At 40.3% G+C, this 16,005-nt stretch overlaps 1 protein-coding gene across 2 annotated transcripts; it reads left to right on the top strand.

The window, feature by feature from the left end:
* Positions 1-5,326: 5,326 nt before the first annotated feature.
* On the top strand, positions 5,327-15,528 carry LOC131255622 (uncharacterized protein At4g29660). 2 transcript variants are annotated; one of them, XM_058256381.1, is made up of 3 exons: positions 5,327-5,462; positions 13,807-13,991; positions 14,832-15,528. In XM_058256381.1, exons 2-3 carry the CDS (start codon positions 13,809-13,811, stop codon positions 14,940-14,942), a joined length of 294 nt encoding a protein of 97 aa, XP_058112364.1. In that variant the 5' UTR covers positions 5,327-5,462; positions 13,807-13,808; the 3' UTR covers positions 14,943-15,528. The 2 variants fall into 2 exon arrangements, with proteins under 2 accessions (XP_058112364.1, XP_058112363.1); XM_058256380.1 differs by lacking the exon at positions 5,327-5,462 and adding an exon at positions 10,920-11,090.
* The last annotated feature ends 477 nt before the right edge of the window (positions 15,529-16,005 follow it).

Below are 16,005 nucleotides of genomic sequence, written 5' to 3'. Positions count from 1 at the left end.
GTGTCACCAAAGTCTTTTATTTTAAATATTTGAGATAAGAAATTTTTGGTGTTGCTCAATATTATGATGTCACTATTAGCCAATAGAATGTCATCAACATACAAAATCATCATGACAAGCTTACTCCCACTGATTTTAATGTAGATACATTTATCCGTAATGTTTTTTACAAAACCATATAAGAAAATTACTTCATGAAACTTTAGGTACCATTTGTTATGATGCCTGTTTCAACCCATAGATGGATTTCTATAGTTTACAAACTAGATGTTCCGAACCTTTGGTTACAAAACCTTCAGGTTGTAACATACATACATTTTCATTGAGATTCCCATTGAGAAACGCAGTCTTTACATTTATCTGATGCAACTTCAAATCCATATGAGCCACAAGAGCATTATGATCCTGAATGAGTCTTTCTTATATACTTGTGAGAAAGTCTTCTTAAAGTCAATGTCTTCACGTTGGTTAAAATCCTTGGCAACAAGTCTGGCTTTATATCTTTCGACATTACTCTTAAAGTCTCACTTTATTTTAAATATCTATTTACAACTAATCGACTTTATTCCTAATAGTAACTCTACAAGATCACACACTTTATTGTCCCTCATGGATTTCAACTAATTTTTACTTTATTATCCCTCGTGGATTTCAACTAATTTTTCATCGCATCAATCCAACGAGAAGGATCAATACTTTGTTTGACTTATGTAAAAGATTTAGGATCCTTTTCCACCCCTATGTCAAATTCATACTCCTATAAGTATATGGTCTAATTGTCTCGATTTACAAGCCTTCTCTCTCTATCAGATCTTCTCAATGGCTCAGTCTTATAGGTGAGATTTTGATTTCCCTCATCAGTGGGTTGTACAGGAGGTTTATAGTGGTGTTCTGCAGTGATTTCAAGCTCGGCTGCACCATTAATATCCACATTATCTGGAGTGACCATGACCAGAGTTACAGTCGTTTCTTCCTTGAATACAAAGTTCTTAATGTTCGTGCTCCTACTATTTTCAGTGTCCTCAATGAATCTGACATTCTCAGTCCCAATGATCTTGATAGAGTGGGAAGGACAGTAGAATCGATAACCTTTGACCTTTTCGAGTATCTTATAAAGAAATTAACAACTTATGGTTCTAAGACCGACATTTCTTTCATGCAGGTTATAAACTTTGGCCTCAGCAAAACATCCTCAAACATGCAAATATCGAAGACTTGACTTTCTCTCATTCCACAACTTAATTTGGTGGTCATATCTTACAAATATCTAGTGAATGACCTTGAATCGCATCCTAATTCGTCATATCTACTATAGTGTTCGCTACCACGGTCAGATCTAACGACTTTAATTTTCTTATTAAGTTGCTTTTCAACTTCAGCCTTATAGGTTTTAAACGCGTCCAAGGCATCTGATTTTTCACTTATAAGATAGATGTACCCGAAATGAGAGTAGTCATCTATAAAAGTGATAAAATATGTATCCACTCTATGATGCTATAGGGAATGATCCATAAATGTCTATATATATCACCTCTAAGAGTCATATATTCCTTGTTGAACCTTTCTTTCTAGTTCTAGTTCGTTTTCCTTTAATGCAATCAATTAGGAGTGTACACGAACTGAGCTAGCTCAGTTAGCTTGCTCGACTCGACTCGAAAAAGCTCGATTTGACTCTTGAGTTCGAGCCAAGTCGAGCTGATCTTTTGAGCTCGAAATTGAGTTCGAGCGGACCCTAGCTTGGCTTGACTCGACTCGGATCGAATCCAACTCGAATTGAACTCGGATCGAATCCAGCTCGAATCGAACTCGGATCGAACCAGTTCGGTGACTCGGTTAGTGGTAAGGAAGTTGCCATCCATGCTTCCTCATTTCCAAACTCAAATGCAAGTAAAGAAGCAAATGTGCTGAGGAAATATTGATGATTTCTTTCTATGGTTATTCTTACTTAGACAATGATTCCGGATAGTCCTCTACTCCTCTTCATCATTCGATCCTTTCTCTCTCTTTTGCTCTTTAAACTCATATAGGACCTGCCATTGATGTTGCTCACCAACTGTTTGATAAAATGATTCAACGAAATATGGTTGGTGGCAAGGATGGTAAGTACATGAAACAAATACCCCTTGTCTCTTTGTTTTTCTTGGTTTTTATATTGATTAGAAGGTGTTTGATAAAATACCTGTAAAACCATTGCCCCTGTTTGTAAAACAGTGGGATTTTGAAGTTGCAGTTCAAGTGTTTGGGAAATGCCTCAATGGCGAACTCAGCTCGAACTCGGCCTGAGCTGCTGACCGAACCAAGCCGAGCTGGCCAGTTAGGCTCAAGGACCGAGCCGAGCCGAGTTCGAGCTGAGGTAAGCCAGTGGTCGAGTCGAGTCGAGCTGAGGCCAGCTCTACTTGGTTCGACTTGATGTATACCCCTACAATCAATGCACACTTGATAGTCGGAGAAGTCTAGAGGACAAAGAATCCCTTTTCGCACAAGCCTGTCCAGTCTTTCATAAAAGATATGACACAATCGCATATGCCACAATATGGAGGAATTCTTATAGTTTAATCTTCGTTTAGATACTGCTTTATTTTCATGTAGGCCATTTATATTATACACATGTGAGGCATTCAAGTCTAACTGATATATGTTGTTCACCATAAGCCAGTGCCAATTTTAATTGAGTCAAAATAGATACTCAATCTTTTATTCTTAAATTAGAAAAAATAACTTGATTTGTCCAGCCAAGAAATAGAAATCAAATTGCGCCTTATAAAAGATACACAAAATGTATCTAATAGATCCAATAAATGACTTGATCTTAACCTAAGCCTACAGACTCCGACTGCCTCAACATCAACTTTAACGCCATTGCCTACGTATACTGAGTGTTCCGCATCGGTTGGTGGCATGCTTTGTAGTGGGTCTTGCATAAAAGTACGTGTGTGAATAGTTGTTCCCGAATCTATCCACCAGCAATCTATCGACATATTAGTTATATTGGATTCAAAACAGACTATAATTGTATTATTGCCCTTCCTTATGAGCCACTGCTTGTACTTTGTGCAGTCTTTCTTCAGATGGCCCGGCTTCATGCAAAAGAAGCAATTTTGTTTTTTAGCCCGCTTATGTCTTGATCGAATCCCAAGTTGATTGTCAATTGGAGAACCTGCAGGACCTGAGGATCTCTCAGTAGAACCATGTTTACCTTTTTTGTTTCCATTGTGTTCAGGTCCATGTCATAAGGTTGCAAAACTAATATTTCGACTGTTTTCAAATGATTTTTAAGGTTCAGATTTTTTTGGAGCAATGTCCAAATGTAATCATCCTAAGACTGTCTCTATGGACTCAATCTGTTCAACATAATTGGACCCGATTAGGATGAGAACTAGATGCATTTAAGTTGGAATTGTAAGTATTGGTTGCAAAATATACTCACATTAGTAGGTTGTTTATATAAAATAATTCATAAATAAAACCAAATATCAAGCGAACTTATCAATTCAATTGATTGAGGCTTTCAATTGAACTATCTAGGATGAAGATGAGCCTAAACATCCGTTCGCATGAAACGTGAACACAATTGAATGCAATCATTTAATTGAATTCTCAATATCACAAGTCTTGATTCGTGATTTTTTTAACCGATTGAGGTCACCGTAGTGACTAACACAACCGGATTTAATCCCACAAAATTTGACTTAGGATTGTGATTTTAATCATGTCTTCAATGGATTATATCTAAATCAGTCTAATATGACTCGCAAGGCGGTTAGTATTTGACTATTGGAAATTTGAGGAACCTTAAATAGAAACATATGGGTAGGTTCCACATTATTCATTCCAATGGTTTATTTCAACTTTCAAAAGATAAGTAATGGGCTCACAATTAAGCCAAATTAAGTCTATGTATGATTTGATCATCATAAATGAGCGATGCACATTTGGCCCTTAACACTCACAAGATGATAATTTAGATAGAACATTTACCTAAATGGACATACAGGTCCTTGTTAGCGTCCATAAAGTGGACCACTCAGATCTAATGCTACAAGTATCCATATGATTGAAGGTCTAGATGTTCAAGAGTTCTTCTAGTGAATGACCAGATTTCATACTTACTTGAATCTAAACAGACGGTTCAGATCTAAGAAAATGGATCCCAAAATTGGTCCTAAAGGGAAGTTCCAAACATTAAATGTGTATACAACATGGCCTGGGTTGGGCTGAATTAAAGTGGTATGGGCCTGGAATAGGAGCTTCATTTGGTCAACCGTCGGGCCTTAATTGGGCCCAAATTAACTGAAGTGGGCCCATGAGGAGGTCTTTAAGATAAGTGGCTAGACTGACCCAATTTAAGCCCAAGCTTAAATTAAGGATCAACCCAAGAGGCCAAAATAGACCCAAACAAATATTAAGTGGTCATAGACCCAAACAGGAGCCATGGATAATGGACGTCTAACAGTCCCTTGAGAAAATGGGCCGAACAAAAATGAGTGTTACACAGAATGGGTTCTTTTAATCATAAATTCGAAAACAATTGAAGTGAGCCCATAAAAAGCCCATAGTATACACTCACTTGATGACTTGGATGTGGAACAGGGTGGGTCCACCTTGAGATTGGTTATACGCAATGGGCCAAAGATAACGATCAAGCCCACCTTAACTGAAAAGAAAGAAAGAAAGAAGTGGGCCTTGATCGCGGGTCCAGATGACAAACCCGACGTGAGCTCCATTCGGGTCCAGCAACCCGACTGCGATAAAGCCCTGAAGTCGGGCTCGACAAAACCTTCTCCCTGGAAAAAGAGCGAAACCGCAAACGGTTTGGCCACTCCCCCTGCCACCAGCCCGGTGGCTGATGGTCGATGCTCTGTGGGCCCCATCATGATGTATGTGTTTCATCCATTCGTTTCATCCATTTTTAAAGATCATTTTATTTCAATAACCAAAAATAAAAGGAATATAAACTTCAAGTGGACCACACCACAGGAAAACAATAGTGATCGGATATCCACCATTAAAATCATCCAAAGGCCCACTGTACTGTTTATTTGACATCAAATCCGTTGATTAAGTCATGCGGACCCAAATGAAGGGAAAAAGAAAAGATCATCTTGATCCAAAACTTTTATGGCCCCAAAAAAGTTTTTAATGGTCTACGTTCATTCAACACTATTTCCTTTGATGTGGTCCACTTGGGATTGGTATATATCTCATTTTTGGTCTAATATCATAAAATGATCTAGAAAAATAGATGGACAGCATGGATGAAACACAAACATCATGGTGGGGCCCACAGAGCACCGACCACCACCCATTGGCTGGGGAGGGGGCCATTGCAACCATGACAGTGATTTCTACATTCAGCTATGAAAGAAGCCTGTAGAATTCAGCTCCGTTGTGAATGGTGGACTGAAACCACTCCGTCTTCCTTTTCATCTCCGGCATCACAACAGTCGCTTGTTGGGACGCAGGTAATGAAAATCCTTTACTCTTTTTTTTTTTTTTTTTTTGGTATTGAAACCCTAATGGCTGGATTTAGGGATTGACAAAAACAAAACCCAATATTTCTGATTTGGGGATCGTAATCCGAGATCCGTAATTTTGCTGATTTAGGGTTCGAAATCCCCAATTATCTTGGATTGAAATCCCTAATTGTTTCTGGATTTGGGATTCCAATCCGAAATCCCTAGTTTGCCTGATATGGGAATTTGAAATCCCTAATTGCTGTATTTGGGGATTAAAATCCCTAATTTCTGGAATTTAGGGATTTGAAAGAAATCCCTAATTATGGAAATCAAAATTCCTGATATCTGAAATTGGGAATTTGGAATCCCTGGTTGCTAGATTGATCTTCCATACCTGATGCACAGTGTCTCTGATACCAACTGTAAGACTATATGTGGAATTGAACAGACCGTGCTGTGCATCGGATATGGAGATCTGAAGAACTATAGGGTGTACCTTGTTGTGTCGCCATTGCTGTGAAATCGGATTGCCAAGATCTTCCTCTCCTTACACTCTTTAGAGAAGCTGCGATGGGGCTGTAACTTCTGTCGGTGGTGTTGGATTCAGAACCCAGCCCTGATTTATAATGCAGGGGTAGTGGAGTTTGAAACCCATCAAAATTTCTCTCCCTGAAAGGCTCCACACGGATTGGTAATCCCAGTTCTATCAAGACACTGCGTGCGTATCAAAGTAGTAGCACACCAACACTTACATGAATTCTGGATGTATCACAGCTTAGTGGGGTCCGTTGGTGCACCCGATCACATTATCCAAGTTCTATCAAGACTATCTCTAGTCGAAAGATATTGTGACGGGAGCCGATAGGTAGTAGCTAATAGCTAAGCTAAGCTATGCCAGAAAAATAAAGGAAAGGTAAATAAAAGATAAGTTGTTGTGTTTGGCGTAGGGCCTTGAGCTCTTTTTCGATGTCTCCTTTTATAGATTGTCGAGGTACTGAAACCCTCGTTAGGGTTTCCTTGTTGCTTATGGATCCTTAGTGCTCACATCATTGTTGTAGATATAGGAATCCATTTGATTGCTAAAGAACTAGTGACTTGGATTGGGAAAAAGGAATCCAACTAGATTTGGATTCCTTATCTTCTCAGATCTTCCGCTCATGGCTGATTCGTCGCAAGGTGTTTGTGGTCCACTAGAGCAGAGACTAAGCCTGAGACCATCAAAGTGTGTGTGTGTGTGTTTTTTTTTTTTTGGTGGATTTGGGTCACCGGATCAGATTTTGGGAACCCCATGGGCTGATCCAGAAGAGACCCCTTTAAGAAATCGAGGTCACTTATCCGTCTCCATCACTGATGTTCGTCAAGCAGGCCATGTGGATTAGACAGGGTCTTCTTCGGCTAATGAGACCTCAATCCCAAAGCCTTCAGAGTATCTTTTTCATAGGCACCTCTATCTGTATGGGGAATTAACTGCTGAAAGATCCCACCCAGTGTCCCCCTCCTTCCCCTGCCGCCCTCCGACCCATGGTTGTCCATGGATCTTTTGGTCATTAGTCCCATGTGGCTTGGCAAGGCGGTTTCGAGGTGTGGGTGATCCTAACTATGTAAAAGCTATTGCTCATGCTCGCCTCGCATTGATCAACTAGCTGTAGAAGTACCCAAAGAGGTGCTCCTGGTCTAGTCAATATTGCTTATTCTGGTATTTTTCATTGGTGTTATACAATTGGTTCATACACCAATGAAGATTTTCATACTGGAGCTCTTTTTTGATCATTTCGCTCTTCGCCATCCTGTGCGGGTGCCCCATTTGCTACCTCGGTGGAACCCGATTGAGAAATGCGCTTGTCTTAATCACCATTTGTCGATCATATGGATAAAACGGATAAGATCCGTCACATCAAGTTGTCCTAGACCATCCATTAGAGGTTGGCCAAACTACATTTTGGATCTAGTTCACCCGTTATCTTGATTCCGACTAGATTTTGGATCTGGCTCTCTCATTCTCTTGATTTCGACTAGTATTTGGAGTGAATGGCCTAATAGGGCTGATGTATTTGTTTCTCCTAACTTGAATTCAATCCGTTGTTGGGTTCTCTTGGACATCGGTCCGACCTTCGGATCTTCATAATCTTTTTACATGCTACAGTTGCTCCGAATGTCTTTGAGGAGATCTCCCATTTCGGAAGGAATACGAGAGACGACCTCACCGAGAATATCATTGCCAAATTTGTAATAGATCTCTCATCTCGATGAGTCTCTTATAAACGTGGTGGGCACATTGCCTCATTAATGGGCACGATAAATGTGGCCACGTGGCGTGTGACTCATTCTCCTAAAGGCAAGCACAATGGCTCGTTCCTTCACATTTACAATAAAATGCGTATCCCTGAAGGAAATGTGAACAAAGATATTCTTGGGTGAGAGTATATCTTGCACCAATTGCAGTCATGTGGTGTCAACACACGACAACCTTTGATTCGCCCATATCAGGGTGTCAAAAATGGGTGTAAACACAAGTATTTCAAATTAAACTATCCAATTATGGTCCCATTTTAGATAGACGGTTAGTCACAATTCAGGCCTATTTGATTATATGACCATTAGATTGGTGGATATTTTATTGGATGATTACAAATGAAAAACATGCCAATTTCCCGTTTCAACAAATAAATGTCCGAGAATAAAAGATAAAATATTGTACAAACAATTTGACTTTGGGACCGTGACTCACTAACCGTAGGTTCTCAATTTTAGTCGGTTTAATTTGAGTTAACACATGACACTTGTACAATTTATGATGCCTGCTTATCAACTGTCATACTCTTCCAGAGTACCAAATAAGTCTCCATTTATATCTATCACACATGCTCTTGGGAGAACTTAGGAAACAGTTGGGAGAGGAACTTCCACCCTTGATTTTTTTAAGGCCCACTTGATTGTTACATGAAATCCACTTTAATAATTAGATGCTACACAAACATTTAGACTTGAATCCTAAAAGTCAAGCCTATTAGTTATTAACACAGGAAAGAAAAAAGTTTGGAGTGTCTCCATTGGCCTTGTACTCTGTTTCCGATAATGTAGTCCACCTAAATCACAAATGGGGCTGATTTTTGGATCCTAACCCTATCATGGGGTGAAGTATATGGTGGTCAGAGTAGATTTCAGATAAACATCACAGTGGCCCACCTGTGCTACTGACCTCTTTTGGATTCAATAAGATAGGAGACAACATGTTAACTAGAGCAGGGCATGGACTATTGGATTCGTCCGACTTGTTTAGACCTGACTCATTCCGAACCGAGTGGGTGAGTTGATCCGAATTGAGTATACTTCGTTCAATCCAAACTCAAACCGAGTTGAGTTTGGGTCACCCAGTAACTCGACTTGAATCGACCTGAAATCCAACTCGGTATTGACTCGGTTTGATCCGAAACTCAACCCGATCCGAAACCCAACTCATACATATAAAAAAAATACTCAAATTTGACGTTTCAGATATGAGATGCTGTGTAGCTGATGGAGAGGATACAATTCTGGCAAGTGCACCTAGGTTTTGAGTTGTGATTTCAGCCCATGGATACTTGTTGCACTTGACTTGATTCGGTTGTGACTCGACCTGACTCGGTACTTGTGACTGGGTTAGACTCGATCTAGATTAGTTCTGACCAGACCCGGACTCAGATTGGGTCAAGCATGTTGTGTAAGAATTCTATATAGTGGGCCTTATTGATCAACGGTCTGGATTATCCTATAGGTTGGATAATGTGATCGGGTGCACCAGCGCGCCCCACTAAGTTGTGATACATTCGGAATTCGTGTAAGGGGTGGGGTGCTGCTACTGTGATACGCACACAGTATTATAAGGGAACTGGGATTCCCAGTTTTGTGTGGAGCCTTTCAGGGAGAAGAGTTTTGATGGGTTTCAAGCTCCTCCGCCTCTTATAACTATAAGAATAGGTTGGTCCCCAATCCAACACCATAAAAAAGAACTCTCAATCCAATCCTGTCTAAAGGGTGTAAAGAAAGGGGAGATGCCAATATTCTGATTCTACCGTAACGGCGTCTCAGACAGGTAAGCTATCTCCCTCCTTTGATCTCCATATCCAACACACAACGAGGTCCTTCGGCAATTCCGCAATTAAGAAATAACATGCTGGACCCGATATCGAGTCCGGTCAAGTTTAGGTGAGGTCTATTTCAAAACCGGATCGAGTTGGGTCAGCCCTAACTCGGTCCAAGTCGATGCTCATGTTAACTGCTTTACAATACAGTGAACTCACAGCCTAACAATAAAATGAAAATAAAATGTACCAACCTTCTTGCCACATCGTTGAATTTGGGCCGCAATGATGTGTATGTGAAATCCACTCCCACCATCAGATGGGAAATCCAATGTATTGTCTAGGGCTAAAAATTCGGTTGACTTGTGATTCAAGTGGATCACAAAAGAAAACAATTGAGAGAGAAATGTCCAGCCTTGATTTCTACAAGGCCCACAGTGATAATCATACAAAATCCACTCCAACCATTACATGCCACAGAAAAATGTAGCACCAGGTCCAAAAACTAGACCCATTCATGATTGAGGTGGGCCACACCAAAGAAACAGTTTGGAGAGAAACGTCTGCCCTCCATTTTTATATGAAATCTAATGCAACCATGGTAATACAGATTATATGAAATCTAATGCAACCTTTGGATACCACACAAAAACTTAGGCCTGGTGCAAAAAATCAGGCCCATCCGTGATTGAGATAGGCCACTCTAGGAAAACATTTTGGAGGGTTCGTGTTGCTCATGTACACTGTTTCTAGTTGTGTGGTCCACGTAAATCACAAATGTGGCTGCTTTTTAGGTCCTAAGCCTAACATGGGGTGAGTCACCTAGTGATTGGAGTGGATCACATAAAAATCATGGTGGGGCCCACCTACGCTGTTGATGCCCTTTTCAAAACCCTACCTGTTGCCACCTCCGGTCCTACGTACAGAGAAAGAGAGGTCGAGCGAGCAAGCTGTGATTCTCGTACACCTTTCAAAAATTCTCCATTGGTCGGCAATATAACCGTTGGAGACGATTCCTCTCAAATCACAGCTTAAAGCTGGGATTTCAAATCCTCAGTTTTTTGCTATTTGGAATCCAAACCCATGCCATAGGTTTTGCTGCCAAACGTAAAAAGTAGGCTTGCGCATTTCAAATCCTCCGAAATACATTCAAATCCTCGGTGCCAAACGGGCTGTTAGAATATCTCCAGCAGGGAATTGGAAGGAAGGTCCTTTTTATTTGAATTCCAACCACGAAAGCGCTTTTTATATATAGAATAGAAATTTGGAAGGTATGATCCTTCTGACATCGAGTGTTTGATGAAATGACTGAAAGAAATATGCATTGTTTGCAGCCTGAATTTCCCTTTTTTGTTATGTTTGGGTTGGTATTACTTAGAGTTGGGTGCCTGCGTCTATCCTTCATTTATATCTAGAACGTTCATCTTGAGGTTGGGCGATGGACCGAAAATTCCTCTATGCTGAACAATCTAATCCATACAACTGGTGGGTGGTGGCAAGGATTGAATGACTAGCGGTGGGGAGGGTCCTTTGTGGTGGGCCCTGCTAGATGAATGGTCCCGATTGCTGGAAGGTAGGCCCTGGCAGATGAATAGTTAGGATTACTGGAAGGTGGGCTCCCAACTGTCTGGAGTACAGGCTGGGATGAAAGGCCCCTGGTTTGGCCATGTACTGCATATGTTCAACATGCAGGGCAACTGTTTGATAGAATAGCAATAAGAAATATGCACTGTGTGCTCTACTCATAGCCCTTGGATTTTCATTTGGCCCAACTGTATGGAGTACAGGCTGGGACAACAGGCAAATGTGCAGGGAAACTGTTTGATAAAATAGCTACAAGAAATATGCACCATGTCCTCTACTCACAATCCTTGGATTTTCATTTGAACCTGCATTTTTTAATTTTGGTTTGGAGCTGCCATTTGTTGAAATTGGTATTCAGACCTTAGCAACTAAGAAACTTTGTAAGGTTAAACATTGGTGTTTAAGTTAGAGAAATGCTACGACCAATTATGTAGAGTGTCTTTTAACTTCTATGCAGCTCCTTTCACTGTAAATGCGCCGAACATTTGTGTTGACTGGTGATCTGGTGGGCTACTGCATGGATTTGCCATAGACCAAAAATCAGATTGATCTGACAACTGTGGTTGTGCAGTTGTTGTTAGTTACATTTGTTGAATGTGGACTGTTGCTTTAACTGTTCCTTTTCCAAGCCATTGATTATATGGCTAGCTATCAAAGTCCAATGCCTTTGCTTTTTGGAACAAGGCGTTTCCTTGTGGTGGCACAGCAGATCAGCGACTCTGATCACCATACATGTTTCCCATGTGTACCATCAGGAAGACGTTGCATAGAACTTCTATGGCGCAAGCTACGTGATAGCAATTTTCTTTGTTTTTGTAAACATCATGCAAACCTTCCTGTGGATTCGTGAGCATTTGAGTGCCCATGGTTGAAAATTGCATTGAACGGACAACCCTTTCTATGGACAGAACTATCCATGGAGTGTGACTTTCTAAAGGCAATCAGAGTGAAAATGAATTCACCGTAATAAACTGGTGGCTAGGATTGTTGGTCCAGTGTTATTTTCAACCAAGGGCCAACCATAGGAAGGACTCACTGGATGGATGACCTAGATTCACTGTCTGACCTACCACTTGTTGGGAATTGGCAATGAATGCCTCTTCCTGATCCAGAAAAACAGATTGGGGTGTGACTTGTATCCAATGCTGCAAGTTAGTGCCCTTACAATTTCGTTATTCTGCCTGGCCTGTTGGCAATTGAAGCTTGGATCTTGGCAAGTCAGAAACTTTCTGAGGTTACAATGTATTTTTAAACATGTTCCTGTGGATTTATCGAAAAATGAGCGTCATAGTTTCCTTTAACCTTGAAATGTTTCAAGTACAAGGAAGTCAGTAAATTGGTTTTTAGTTGGATAGGTGGAGCCCATGGTTCAGTATCGAGACCATCAGTCTGTTGGGCCTGCCATGGATGGATTGTGCACCAAAGATCCCCGACTAGAAGATCCTAGCCATCAATCTGTCCTTTTTCCCGTTGAAAGTGCATTGTTGTTCGATTTCTCCTCTACATCCTATTTAGAATTCACAAATTTGGTTAGAATTTTCCCATAGAGTTTTTTAGGCAGTTCAGGACTATATGCAAGACTCCATACAACAAACCAATGTACCAATAAATAACGTTGCTGTTATCTTCCTTGCCTGCTACTAATTGCTAGAAATCATTACTTGAGCTTCACCTTCGAATTTTTTTATGGCATTAATAAGACCATTACGTCTTACAATCTTTCTGCTCCAAAAATCAATGTTTACTCCCTTTCACCTAGAACCAAATAACAATTTGGATGGAAAGAAACTCATCCGGCCCCACCTCTAGAGGAATTCCAAATGCATTGTTGCGTATATCTATATTGTTCTCCTAAACTGGATACTAGTTATATATATATTTTTTTGTTAACATCTTGTTGACTTCAATCCACTTTCTAGTTTGACCACTGTATGATTCAATTATATTTACTTCTTGAAGGAAACTATCGAGAACTTTTCTTTGTAGCGGGTGATGTTTTCAAACTATGGGGCTGTTTGGATTTGGGCAAAGGTGTCGCAACAGAGCAACTGTACACATCCATGGTTTGTCAATCCTCTTGTGCATGGGAACCAATCCACTTTTGAACAAGTAGTCCTGGTTGTGACTCTTAGACCTTGGATTAGGTGTCTTTGGTGGAGAGGGGGTACTACTTGTCGATGACTCTTTACGATTTTGGTGCACATGAAGATCACGCTTATCCGTGCACATGTGTGAGATGCTCCAATGTGCTACGTTTGCGACCTCAAAGTTCAAGCATCCCACATGTGCATATGTGCCGCATCAATTACTAAAAAAATATGGCAAACGTGTCAAATATGCAGATGCACGTGTAAATGTGCTACCAACCAATCTTTAAGTTCCTCACATTTGCTACAATCTACCTGTCCTTGTTCCCGGGTGTTTGACAAACCAGAGACAAAATAACTAGTTAACAACAGCATGTCCATGACCATCTAAACTTGACAGCATGCCATAGATTGCCATGCGACTCAACTTTGCCCAAATTCAAACAGGCCCTATATATTAATTTGATTAGAATACTATGTTCATGAACATGTTTTCTTATTATTGAACTTAGTGAGAGACAAAAAGTTGGATTCTTTCCCATGCATTTCACATATATGCGAGTTATTGTTAATTCATTTCAACAGTTTCTGAAACATCAAACATGTTTTATGTCATAGAAATGACGAGCACACTATGGAGAATGTACGCAGATCGCTTGTACTCTAAGTGGGAGAAAACTTTCCTTTGGGATATGATTGAGCCCTATCGCCGTCCAAAATCTTTCAAGCCACTCGTTTCAGTATATATAGCTGCATTCTATACTGGGGTTATTGGATCTGCACTAACAGAGCAGCTTTATAAGGTTAAGGTTGCCCTGGATTCAAGCATGTCTTTATTTCTCTTGATGCTTTCCATTTGAAGTTCCTATACTCTTGATAATCAACTCACCCATTTGGATACACTTAAAGTTGCAACTAGGCTAGACTACTCCATGTTGGAGGATGGAAGGATGGGAAATAATTAAGTAGAAAAAATGGCGGAAAAAGAAGCAGCAAGTCATTATGAATTCTGCTCCTACCTTTTGCCAAAAAAAAGAGAAGATCATGAATATCCTTTTCCCCCCTTCTGATTGAACTGGCATTTTTCTATCACATCATATCAAGAACTTCACAATTAAAACCTCAATAATGATGACGACCAACATTTTTCTATCACATCATATTATGAATCTCACAATTAAAGCCTCAACAACGATGATGATGACAGCGGCGGTGATGATGATTCAATAATAATGATGACGACGACATGATGATGAGAATGATGAGAGTGGTGATGACGATGAAAACAATGATGGTGGTGGTGGTGTTTTGTCTGAATATTCTATTGCATTTAATTTAAAATTACAAATCCCTTTTAGTGCTCTGCATGATGATGTTGATGATGATAATGGCTCTGTTTATCTTCAGCTGCTGTTTTGCCTCAATTGACTATTGCATTTGCTATAAGATCACAAATCCATTTCACTGCCATTCATTATCATCCTTTGTTTTTTGATCTGTTTCATGAATTATGGAGTATTACTCATTTCAGTGATTGGTGGCTGCAACACATTGGGAATCATGGCATGTTTAAACAAGAACATTTACATTTTTATCAGTGAAGTTCTCGTTAACTAAAAGCGCCGCCTTGTGATGTCAAGCAGGAGAAGTACTGGGAAGATCACCCGGGAGAAGCAGTGCCTCTAATGAAACCGAAGTTCTACTGGGGGCCTTGGAAGGTGCTAAGGGGCGATGTCCTCCCTCCTAACCAGTGAAAACAAAACCCAATTGAATGAGATCCTTTCCTATCCTTTGAAGGAAATCAAGTGATTGATGCACAGATTAACATGACATTTTTGTGCAACTCACTAAAATATATAAATCAATCTTCAATCTCCATGTATATTTTTGAGCTTTGCTCTGCTCACACGTATGCATGGAATATCATCTACATGCCACCACATGTGGCAGCAAGGCAGATAGGTTCGATATCCGAACAGGTCCGACCGTGTAGATATTCTCTCCACGGAATCAAGCTGGTCATAAGCTGGCCCATGGTGTGAGAAACAGGCAGACAGGTAAATGTATCACTAGCTGAGGCCCACCTGATTTGTGGAATGACCAGATACTTGGACTAGGGCATCTACATAGCAGGACTCTAATGGATGGATTGGATCTCATATTCATGTACCATGCTGGAACCTGTGGTGGCTTCTACATGAACTGCCTATTGCAGGAGTGTGGGTTTTAGTAACATTTGTATATTTATGCATCTCATTGATGAGAAATGCACAGCACTTTTGTTATTATTTTTTATTTGCATGCGGTTCATATTTAATTTAGAGAAAACCTGGTTTTCAATGAGTTGAAGTCATTTGATGCTAGTTTGAAGAATGGATGCGTTTGCAGCAATTCATTCAATTGAGAAAAGCAATGCACTCAGAAATCAGACACTGCACAAAAACTCTCCCTTATTAGAAGATCTGTCTACCAGTCTTGGGACTTTCTTCAGTTGAATGGGGGCCTTTTTTGTATTTATATTCCTAACTGTCTATTGTAGTCCACAAATCAAAGGGTTGTGTTTTATCTTTCAAGGTGATTTGTGGAGTAACGTCCACCACAGTGGGCCTCTACAATTTGGAGGACTAGGAAAACACATAGATGGGTCCCACTTGTCACAATCCAGAACTTGCGTCTGCTGTGCAAAATTACAGCTTGGGTGTCATATCATTCCTATCATAGAGTACTGCAGCATGTGTATCCATCATCCAATCCATTAATTAGGCGCTCCTCACTTGGTAGATGCCATGTCGATAGGGGTGTGTATCGAGTCAAACG

Source organism: Magnolia sinica, chromosome 9, assembly GCF_029962835.1.
Source record: "Magnolia sinica isolate HGM2019 chromosome 9, MsV1, whole genome shotgun sequence".
NCBI lineage: Eukaryota > Viridiplantae > Streptophyta > Magnoliopsida > Magnoliales > Magnoliaceae > Magnolia > Magnolia sinica.
The sequence above is the reverse complement of the archived record's forward strand: the minus strand, read 5'-3'. Positions and strand labels throughout refer to the sequence as shown.